We start from the raw sequence: 11,873 nt of genomic DNA, 5'->3' as shown, positions 1-11,873 counted from the left end.
CTAGTGAGTAATTATCAACAGTTTGTAGGGGGTAAAGCAAAGGTGATAGCCGATGTGATGATTTGTTACATATCTGGTTGTAATGAAGAACCATATATTAAACTACAGATCTTCTACTTTCTCTTTTGTGAAAAATTTATACAGAATCAGATCTCCGATGATGATGATGATGGTGATTTAATGATATGCAGAAAATTAGGTCAGCTCAGCTGATTTGTAATTTGTAGGACAATGGGACAATATCACATCCTCCTGAACAATCCCCAGGTTAGGCTTCCAACCTCAGTTGAACTCGTGAGTTGTCGTGCCTCTGTGTAACCTAAGGGCTCAATGCCACCTAGTGTCCATAACAATAACAGCAGCGCAGCAAATGGGGATCATTCAAAATGCATTCCAAATAAAGATGTGACACATATTCTTTAAAAGTAACACGCGTTTCTTTTATCCTACAAGTTGTCCATTTGATTTCATTCGATGTGTCAGGCCAAGTCTTGGTCGTTGTGGTCTTTGGTAAGTGGGAACCATCGTCTGTTGCTTGTTTCCTCAGGTGGAGGCGGACGAGTGGTCGAAGGAGCAAATCAAAATGGCGAGCCAAGAGGAATCTGTGAAGGAGTTCGTTTCTGTGACTGGTGTGGATGAAGAGCGAGCCCGGTTTTTCCTGGAGTCCGCCGGCTGGAACCTGCAGGTAGGTGTTTTTTGTGCCTTTCCGTGGAGTTGCCGAGGGATGTTTTGCGGACAGTCCTTGGGTAATTGCGCCATCGTGACCGGTGTCAGACGAGTAGCTTGCTGGCTAACGTTAGCATGTGTTGCCGGTAATTTGTGCAAGTCACCCATTGACAATGGCCCGACCGGCTTCTGTCACCAACCACAAGGCTGTTGTGAGTTAGTTAGCTCATACAATCACGGTTATAACTCGGCCCGTTGTTGTCGACTCTACATAAAGGCGTTTGCAGTCAAGTTTTGGCTCACGTAAGTCTGCCCGGAGTCCATTGAACCGTGTCAGCTAGCGTTAGCTTGAAACGATATATGTTGCGTTAATGGCAGTGTAGTTAACCTAGCAAAGGAAACCCGTTAGCTTCCAGTGCTGTCGAGCCATTTTCCATGTTGGGGAGCAATAACAGTGAAGACAATAGGGACGAAAGCTTCAGCCCTCCATTTGAAAAGAGTGATACACAAGTGAAAAGCTGCTATTGTTGTTGTTGTTCTCAACCAGTGCTTCCAAAGAGAGAGAGTACACAAATGTATTAGCTGGTAAACAGGAGTCTGAATAGGTCAGTCCGCTGAGTCTAGTGACACGGAGAGACAAACCTAGGAAGCTCAGACCTAGATGGGAGTTGTCTGGCTCATGGCTGAGGTGTTTTGTGAAAGGTCAAACGTGACACTTGTTGCATCAAATGAGTTGTCTGTCTGTAACTTGTTGAGACATTGGAATGATGTTTGTGTCCCCTCAGCTTGCATTGGGCAGTTTCTATGAGGATGGTGCCGATGATGATATAGTCACACTTCCCCAACCTGAGGGAGGCTCCTCTGTGTCCCGGTCTGCAGGGCCAAGGTAATGCTTCTATTCTTGTATCTCTACCTAATGATCCTATATCTAATTGTTCTGTTATTATCACATCCGTTCAGGCTGATGAAAATTGCGCTGCTTCTTTGTAGGTGCAAAGGCTGTCAGTGTAGTTTAAAATTCTCATTGATGATAATATCAATATAATTTTGTGACATCCAACTCAATGGATAACCCCTATATTGTCTGTGACATCAGCTCTCAGTCTAGAGTCACCTCCTTCAGAGATCTGAGGCATGAGGCAGAGGAGGAAAGTGATGAAGAGGAAGGCCAAAGGTGAGTTTAAGTTCCACTATTACACGGTAATGTATCCTTTTTCCCTCTTTGAGAAATGTACAGATCACATTTGGATTAGTTCTCAAAAGCATTAATGCCTATGGTTGGGATGGAGTGTCATGCTCAAAATAGATTAGATTGCCCAATAGTTTGAACTGGATGTCTTTCTGATCCACCCAAATGTTGACATCCCATTTTGTTGGTTTAAGGTGTTATTGGCAGTGAGTCTCTGTGTTTTGTTTAATAATAGCACAGCCAAATAAAATGACTCAATTATTTGCCTGCTTAGATGCAGTACATGTGTACTTGGCATTGATAAAATTAAAAGTGCAGAAAGGGAGACTGATCTGGTGATGACTGTGAATGTACAGTATTTTATTTTATTTTTTTTTTAATCTCAGTACAAGAAAAAAAGAGGAGATAGAAACATCCTCACTAATTGTCAACTGGCTCATTCAGTGTTTCTTTCCTTGGGCTGGGTCATCATGTGACAGTATAATCACACTGATTTTAGAAATCAATAATATATCCATATACTGCATAGTTAACTTAATACCTCTGTAGGCTTCGTGTTGATCTGGTTCAGACTTGTCCCACGTCAAAGGATTAACAGACATGTTACAGAGCCAAATAATTATCATTATGAATTTGAATTCTGATAATGATTAAGAAGTGACTCAGATATGACCAACATGTAACTTTTACATGTATATTACACAGCAATGTATTCATAGGACACTATACTCGTCAGTCATCTTATTTTACTCAGTGTGTCTGTGATGTTATATGTTTTATGCTACATTTTCCAACCCTGCCTTTTTGGTTTCATCTCTCTGTGTTCCAATCCAGGTTTTTTGCAGGGGGGTCAGAGCGCAGTGGGCAACAGATTGTTGGGCCCCCCAAGAAAAAGAGCTCCAATGAAGTGGTGGAGGATCTGTTCAAGGGAGCAAGAGAACATGGAGCGGTGCCTCTGGACCGGAGTGGGAGAGGACTAGGAGAGCCCAGTAGAGCCAAGGTGAAGAGCCGCTCATGAGAGCAGTTCATGTGCTCTGTCCCTCTGCTCTTTCTTTATGTCACCTTTTGAGAACATTTGAACACATGAAATTTGGTTTGTCTAAATCAATAGGTGGGAAGTTTCACAATACTCCTATGTTTTTGTAATTCTCATATATCCTTGTGATGGTTTTATGTCTTATGTTGTTCTTCGTATCATACCATTTATCACTTAGGCCTTTGTAGGTGGGGGTTACAGACTAGGAGCAGCTCCAGAGGAAGAGTCAACTTATGTGGCTGGAGAGAGGCAGGCCTCCAACAGCCAGCAAGATGTGAGTAAACATCCAGGTGGCTCCTGTTTTTTCCTTTATATATAGCTGTGTGAAGGTGACAAAGGAGCTAGATAGTAAACCAGAATTTGCCTTTTATTTGTTTCTTTTTTCTTTTTTTGTTTTTGATATGAACAACCAAGAGTAAGACTGGATGAAAGGAGTGTGACATCATTCCCATTTTGAACTGACATCATGATTTCTTCCTCTCTGTGATTCCCCCTCACATCAGGACTAATTTGTTTGTCTATTAATTAAAAAATGTCTAATATTTTCCTCAGGCATTTGGCAGCAAAAACAAGCACAAGCTGAGATACATTTATGTTAATTATGGTCTGTTTGTTCAGCTCAGAGCTGTCACACAAACAAATGTAAAGAAAATAATAGATACTATATTAGAATGCAAAGTCTTAGCTAAGTAGTTTAATAGAATTACATCAGTGCAGAAAGAACAGTGTGGGATGTGAACAACTTTTGATGCAAGGTACACAAATGAGACATTCAAATTGGACATGTAGTTTCGTATCCAAGATCCCTGACTGACCAAGTCAGTCACCTGATTGCAGTCCGAAAGAACTTTTTTCCTCTAGGGAAGTGTCTGCTGGTGTCTGGATCCATACCTCGTGAAATCCTGGCTGCACAGGATTTTCCCTTAACCTAGATACAGTGATTTTGTTCAACTTCATGTCTGTTTAAAAAAAAAAAAAAAACTAAAATTCCAGTTCATAAATGTAATGGTGGGATGAGACTTGGTATCTGCCCAGTAACTTTTTCACTTGTAAATTTTATGCACTATGTGTTAGTAGTTTTATATCTCCCACTCAGTTATCATTGAAGCTTGTATTCTGAAGGACAAATGATGCGTTGTTGTCGGAACATGGAGTTACTGCTCTGTGTGTCAAATGTCTGATGTTTGTCCTATGGGAAATCCTTCTATAGACACTTTATGGACACTCTTTGTGTTGCTCATTCACTCTATGGATGAAACCCCTCCCCCTTTTCAGCAATGAAAGAACATAGAGTGACAGATTCAGTGTGGTCTGGGGTTTTAGTACATCATGCTGGATATAACAATTTTTTAGATTCTTTGAGCTTTTAAATATTGTCAATTGCTCTCCTCAAACGTCTTTGAAGGAATAAGGGAATAAGGGAAGAAATGTCTTCCCTTATTCCTTCAAAACTTCTCAAGAAGAGCAATTCAGAACCTTACATTCTTACTAACTACTGACCTGTATCCAACTTAACAGTTCTCAGTTAAAATCCAAAAAAAAGTGTTTTTTTATTCAACTAAAAGATTTTTTTTTTTTTTAAAGAATAGTATTCTAGAGAAATATCAATCAGGACAACCAGAACAAAACTGAGGTTTTATTATTGGTCCCGAGGGCAAGAGACAGAAACTTAAGCAAAATTACAAACCATCATAGTGTGTTTAAAGACCTGGGTGTTCTTTTTGACTCTGAGCTTGATTTTACTCCACATATCAGGATAATGACAAAAATAGGATTTTTCCTTCTTAGCTAGAGTCCACCCATCTCTGTCGCTCGTCGGCACAGAGGTGCTAAGATGTGCTTTTATTTCTAGTTGTTTAGATTACTGTAATGACCTGCTTTCTGGTCTTCCCAAAAAGAGCGTTTTACACCTTCAGCGACTCCAGAATTCAGCTGCGCAAGTGCTGACAAAGATCAGAGGGAAGGCACACATTACACCTGTTATAGAATCTCTGCATTGGCCCCCATGTACATTTCAGAATCAATTTTAAGGTTCTTTCATTAGTCTAAAAAAATGTCTCAACGGTCTTGGGCCTTCTCATTTATCTGAGATGCTCCTACACTATGAGCCCTTGCAGACCCTGAGGTCATCTGGTACGAGTAAGGAAAAAAAAAACCTACAGTGAAGTGTCATTTCCTCTCTAGAACAGCCTGTCGATGGGCCTCCGGGCCGCAGAGACAAAGTCAGAGTCAAGGTTTTTAAAAGCAGGCTCAAAACTCACCTTTTTAAGTTAGCATTTAACTGAGCTTTTCTCTTGTCTTAATTTCTTAGCTATGTTTTTAATAGTTAAATTTAGTAGTTTAATAGTTGTAATAGATTTTAAAGTTGTAATAGTTTTTTTTCTTTTTAAAATTGTTTGAATATTCTTTTGGTTTTTGTACCATTCTCTATTTAATGTAAAAAAAAAAAAAAAACTTACCTCATGAGTTCTTATTCTCTGTTTATATAAAGTTAACCTTTGCTAGGTTAACTACACTGCCATATGAATGATTATTTACATCTTTAGTTATTTTCTCCTCCAGTGTTTTCCTCATGGGTCTGACCCACCTGCATAGGTGTCGGGGCCTTTGTGGCCTAGTCGGTGGGGTTGTAAATCTAAAGTCATAAATTATGTCTGTCTGTGTGTTAGGTACATGTGGTGCTTAAACTGTGGAAAACGGGCTTCAGTTTGGATAATGGTGAACTCAGGAACTACAACGATCCTGGAAATGCCAACTTCCTTGAGGCAATAAGACGGGGGTGAGCACATTCTGCTAATTTAATCCAAGTTTCTTTCAGCACATCGTAGGACCACAAGGACACTCCATGTCCTTGGTGTTTATATTTGCATTCCGACCGTAAGAACGTTTCCAGATACCAGGAACCTTTTGTGTGTTCTGAGCAGTGGAATCAGGGTATAACCGAAGTTGCAGTGCATTTTAGTCACCCCCAAAATAGGGACTGTACTTTACAGTGACCTATGAATTTTGGAGGCATGGCGTGATGTGCTGAACATGGTCGAGCACCTATTCCCCTTTATTTTACAGGCCATGTAAAGTCTGTAGCGGACGTAATCGAGCGAAAGTCTGTAGCAGCTACTACTTTTACAACATGCTCTGAATGTTTTCTGTGATGGAGAATTTTTGATTTCAAATAGCAAAAGAGATGAAAGCATATGACTGCTGGGCCAACAATAAGGTCTTTACCTTCGCTTTACGTGGCGTCATCATTGTTTTTATATGGCCTTACCTCTTCCCACCAGATTGGCCATTTAGTGTAGTTACCCTGATTGCTCTTCCTTATGTCTCTGGCCTGATTTGCATTATCTCCCTTCAGGACTTTAGGCTGCGATGGGAATTCAACAAACAATGGGCCACCGGAGCCTTTTACTTCCTGAAGAGGATTACCTGCAAATTACTTTTATACCGTGGTGTGACTGTTCAGGAACATACGGTTCCTGGTGACTTTTGTTGGAATGCAACTTATATATACACTTGTACTTGTGTTTCACTTCCCTGAATTAACAACATTAAGAACTGATTAAGCCTGTGCTCATCTGCTGGTTCTCATCCTGCAGGGAGATCCCGCTGGAGTTGAGACAGAGGTCCCGGGGGGGCCAGGTCAATCTGGACATGGAGGACCACAGGGACGAAGACTTCACCAAACCCAAGATGGCCTTCAAGGCCTTTGAAGGTGAAGGACAGAAGCTGGGAAGGTGAGCTTGAGCCTTCATATTGTTGTTTCGTTGAACATGGTTTCGGTATCGTTTCTTTTCAGTTAAACATTATGGCTCAATGAGCAGCAGTCTGACTTGTTCTACATGAATCATGAAGAATGAATCATCACCTGGGATTCTTGCAGAAAATAATTTCTAATAAAACAGATGACACCTGATATTTTTCCCTGAACTAATGAAGTACATTGCATTTGTTCCTTAGCACCTACAACCCTGTTAAATGATCAGATTTTTTTTTCTCTTACTAAATAAAAAGCTGATTTTATACCTAACTTGGACCTAACTGTAGCAATGTCGCACAGCTCTTCTTTCACTTTCAGTCCAGAGCCTTGTGGGGTTTTTTTTAATCAATATTAAGGAATAACACATTCACACAAGATAGTTCTTAAGCGGTTCAGTGATCACCTTCAGACTCAAAGAAATGGCAATGGATATGTGCAGGTCTTTGCAGGAAAATCTCTTAAAGGTAAGGTACCAGAAAGTCTTATGTTTCAGTTTATTTCTTTGCTGTTGCTTATTGTGCGGCTATATACAGGTCTTAACAAGCATTAAATCTGTTAAGCATGTTTCTCATCATGGCCAGGGTTCAAAAATGTAAGTCAGAATAAATCCCTCCTCCTCCTCTTTCTAGTGCCACCCCAGAGTTGGTTTCAGCTCCGGCCGCCTCCCAGCATGACCAGGCTACCAACGAGGCCCAAGCCAGTGCTTCTGTGACCCTCGACTCCTCCCAGCCTGTTACTAACATTCAGATCCGACTGGCTGATGGGGGAAGGCTGGTCCAAAAGTTCAACCACACCCACAGGTGAGTGACTCTTTTAAACTGAAACATGTATACAACAATGGTCTGTACAGATGCACTTTTTTGTCTGTGTAAATGTTGAGCAAGTAGTTCACATGTGCAGATGTGTATTGGATCTGAGAATTCCGCATCTAACCAGTTGAGGTGCATCATAGAGCTATTGTTAATGAAATAGCTGCAGAAAAGGGAGGAGAAATCACTGTGGTTTGAAGTTTGACACTGGTTTGAGAAGTTTTGAAACTGTTTCAATCCTTAGCAGCTGTGGTTTTGGCTGCAATTTTATTTCAAAATGCAAATCATCTCTGTCCAGATGAGCATTTTAGCTCAGTATCAGGAAGGGTCTGTGTTCATACCAACACCTGAAAACACACATGAATGACCATACACATAAAATACATGTAAACATGTTTCCTTGAGAGATGGTGTTTTCCTGTACACCCTCTCACACATAACCAGATAGTTTTCTCTGAGTTGATCTCAGCAGATAAGCTGTAGAAAATACTATCAACAAGGGAAACAAAGACAGTTCTAAGTATTCACAACTGAACAGTATATCACTGCACAACAACTGCTAGAAAGGACTCAAGATCACTAGCACTGTTACACTTGATTTCACATTTTGCAGTGGAGGCTGATAAGACACAATTGGGGCAATGGCATGAGACTACATAATTGTTTCCAAAAGTCTGTTTTTACCTGTCCGGACTACAACTCAAAAATGCTTCGGTTTCGGGGCTTAAACCTTAGGTAGGTAGGTTTAACTCCAACCTGTTGTAGATATTTCAACTGAGGTCAATCTGAGGTCATATTTTTAATCATTCTTTAAATTATAAAATTGTTCACAGTGAATCTGTCTGCCTGAGTTCATATTTCAGAAATTATGTTCTTTGTTAGATGCTCATGCTGAGTAGTACCTTACAGATGTCTTGAGGTTAATTTGTCATTAATGTTGATTGAGAAGCCCCAAAAGAAATGTTGAGTTTAATGAATCTATTGTATTGACATATATAGCATTAAAGAGACAGGACAGCTGCAGTAGTGACAAAAAGCTGTGTAGATTTCTGCCCTAGTTGATGAATAAAATCCCATATTTCTCTACCTGTCCTTCAGGGTGTCTGACGTGCGCCAGTTTGTGGTGGCGGCTCGGCCTGCAATGGCCGCCAGAGAGTTCATCCTCATGACCACCTTCCCCAACAAGGAGCTGACGGATGAGAGCCAGACGCTGCAGCAGGCCAACCTACTCAACGCTGTCATTGTGCAGCGGCTACAGTGAGAAGGGCTGTAAGGTCAAGCCCTAGTGGTGTGGCTGACCACTGCAGCCACATGTTAAACCTGCTGCCCCTTCTGAGGGAGGAGAAAACAAGGACTTATGTATGAACTTCTAATTTCTGATTTTTGTTTTTCTAAAGTGAAATGTAACATTCTGCTCCCCAAGATCTGCCCCTCCTTCCCACTCTTACCTTTAACCCTTGCGTGGTCTGTGATGGGCCGTAAAGAGGGGGGGGGGGTTAAATTCTTCCAAAATGGAGTAGAGATTTCTCAGAGTTCTGTGAAGCTGCAGATGCTGTTGGATTGCAGTTGTGACGGGGACGTGTTTACCTGACAGCAGTGAACAGTTTAATTAGGAATTTAAGCAGCGGTCCAGCTGTCAGACGAGCAGTTGGGTTGAAGAGATGTTCACTAAACCTGGTTCTGTTTTCCTTTAACATCCATCTCCACTTCTCCTCCTTTATTAACATTACCCGGGTCCCTTAGCTTCACTCACCATTAGATGCTGGAGCTTCAGCAGAGCAGCAACAGACTCCGTATTTGTTTCTGCCTCAGCAGCACAAACAAGAACCACATAGGGATGTTAGTGTTACTAAGTTAAAAGTATATGACCAAAGTGGGTTGTTGTTGTTGATTCCTTTTCTTTCTCCGCATCCTCTTGAGGGAGAGAAAAGTGTAAGAGCATCACAAAACGCTTCGGGTTTTTTCTCCAAATCAACCTATACCAGTAGCCTTACTCTCCTTTGTCGACCCTCATTAGCACATTTTTCCCTTTGATCAAATCAAGATGGAATTATTTTTTTAAGCTGCCATTTTTCTCCTTTCTTCCTTCCTTTACAAATTGTAAGATTGTCCCAGTTACACATTTTGACATTGTGTAACATTAAAGCCTCACATGGCTTTGTCAAACAAAGGAAGCTCTAGATTGTAAACTTTGGTTTGTATTAGTCCATTTGGAATTCCTTTGACACACCGGCATTCTTCTATGCATCCTTGGGCAACACAGAAATAGGTTTGGACCTCTGGTAAAATAAATCCATTTTATGGTTGATGTATAAAGAACTTAATCGTCCTGTGTTTTTATTGTAGTATTTAGCAACTTTATAAAATGGCAAACATGGAAATGTGACTGTGTAATTTCTCAGTCATTAAAAGATCACTGCGTTCTAACATGCACTAAAATGTCAAATCACCTTGACCAGCTGTATATTTTTCAAACTGCGTACTGTGAACAGAAATAATAGCCTGCTTACATCACAACATGTATATAACTTATGTAGATGCATCCAAAGCAACCTTCCATGATGTCACCTATTGGTTTTGGAGCTGCTGTTTTCAAACATTTAGTTTATTTGTACAACATCCATATTAGTTTTTCTGATATAATTTTTTTTGGACAAGGTGAGGAGGCGTGACGAGAGAATCTCATCTGCTCTATATTCTGTCCTGATGGTGTGGTGCAGTGTGTCAGTCACACAGCAGCCACACCTCCAAATCCATTCCCTTTATGATCTACTTTCTTCAAAAAATATTATCTCATATTGTATGTTGTTTTAGGAAAATATTTAGTGAGCCAATAAATGAAAAGTCTGCCGATTTTTCATATTGACTGCTTTTTACCATCAGTCACCTACTGTTGGTAATCAGATAGAATGAATGTTTAGGACACGAGCACTGACTTCAGTGTCTACTTGTATTTTAAGTTTACGGAGTTACTCTTTAAGTTTTGCCTTTTAGCTAAGGACAACATTTTTACAATACAGGAGATTTACCATTTGTCCTCTGACCAGTACTGCTTCCTCAGAGCTGCCTGGATGATAGTGACTGCCTCAGAAAGTGACCAGACTGGGACTAGCTGCTTAGCATGCTAATTTCAATAGAAGGAAGGAGTCGAAACGAATTGATTGGTTTTCCTTCCCCTGGAGAAAGCTCTTGTTGAGTGGATGAAAGATATTTGATGCTGAACCTGTGATATTCTTCCCCGGACCGGTAAATGAATCTGTTAATACAAACTTGAGCAATGTAACAAAAACAAACGCCTACACATGGGTCCTTTACTGTGGAAGCAAGGGGGAATGTCAGCTGCCTGAGCATGATAATATAGAACCACATAATCACTTATAACTTGTTTGGCAGACTCATACTTTTTTTGAATTGTTATCAATGGAAACTACCATTTGAATATCAAGGGCGAATCTACACATTTTATTACCATGTACTGAAAAGAGTGATCTTTCCTCCTTTATCTATGATTTTCAGTTCTAGCATTTTCTTCAGTAAAAGCAGCTAAATTACGTTTGATGCCAGAATCCGAAGGAGTTGAGAGGTGATCTTTTTCAGCCCTGAGCATTGTCTGCAGTTTTCTCCACACCCTCAACGGCCTCCTTGTAAAAAGGGAGGGCAGCATGTGTGTTGCCTGGAAGCAAAATCCTGGGAAGAGTCTGAATGTTGTCAGAGACCTCAGTGATTAAGCATCATTCTGTCTTAACATGTCCTACTTTTTTTGGCAGCTGCTTGAAGACAGAAGAGTGAGAGGAAAATAAACAGAACGAGACTGACATTACATGATATGTAATGAACGTCGTGTGTCACATCATGTTTGGATTATTTCCAGTGATTGTATCTGTTGGTTGAGCTTAATTTGAACAGGTCTAATTTGTAAGCTCTTATTTACATAAACATTTTGGAAAATCCTGTGATATTTTATTTAATGTCATTTGCTGTTTTCTATGTCAAAAATCCCATGACAGAGCTCTTTGGTACAAGTAATACGCTGCAAATGTGTAACATTGTGGCTTGGGTATGTTCATGCATCATGCTAGCATCTATTACTACTGACGAAGCCTCAGGTTCTAGTCAGTGTCATTTCCAGACAATTCACAGCATCCGCTTGAAAAAGAATAGTTTGCCTTGTATCTCATACTCACATGATATGCTTTCTTCCTCTGAAGCAGCCTGGTTACGCACACCCACATGGATACTCTGTGGCACTGGAGCCAATTAGCTGTTCTTATACTGTGACCTCTGCACAACAACTATTCGGCTGCAATGAACCATGAAGACAGTTAAACGGTTGAAAAGCTAAAATGTGAAAATGTTTTACTGCCCTGTCAGTCAGAACAGAGCAGATAATGAGTGAATACTGTGAGCTGCTGCTCT

General features: G+C 40.5%; 1 protein-coding gene across 3 annotated transcripts; it reads left to right on the top strand.

Annotated features, from left to right (window-relative positions):
- Window positions 1-550: 550 nt before the first annotated feature.
- On the top strand, window positions 551-11,171 carry nsfl1c (NSFL1 (p97) cofactor (p47)). Of its 3 annotated transcripts, none has more exons than XM_029506361.1 (9): window positions 551-685; window positions 1,452-1,552; window positions 1,763-1,840; window positions 2,690-2,855; window positions 3,070-3,165; window positions 5,561-5,670; window positions 6,488-6,625; window positions 7,278-7,448; window positions 8,556-11,169. In XM_029506361.1, exons 1-9 carry the CDS (start codon window positions 584-586, stop codon window positions 8,716-8,718), a joined length of 1,125 nt encoding a protein of 374 aa, XP_029362221.1. In that variant the 5' UTR covers window positions 551-583; the 3' UTR covers window positions 8,719-11,169. The 3 variants fall into 3 exon arrangements, with proteins under 3 accessions (XP_029362221.1, XP_029362219.1, XP_029362220.1); XM_029506359.1 differs by having other exon boundaries at window positions 560-685; window positions 2,684-2,855; window positions 8,556-11,170; XM_029506360.1 differs by lacking the exon at window positions 3,070-3,165 and having other exon boundaries at window positions 560-685; window positions 8,556-11,171.
- Window positions 11,172-11,873: the final 702 nt, after the last annotated feature.

This window comes from Echeneis naucrates, chromosome 7 (assembly GCF_900963305.1).
Source record: "Echeneis naucrates chromosome 7, fEcheNa1.1, whole genome shotgun sequence".
NCBI classification, from domain to species: Eukaryota; Metazoa; Chordata; class Actinopteri; order Carangiformes; family Echeneidae; genus Echeneis; species Echeneis naucrates.
This window is presented reverse-complemented; position numbering and strand designations above follow the sequence as displayed.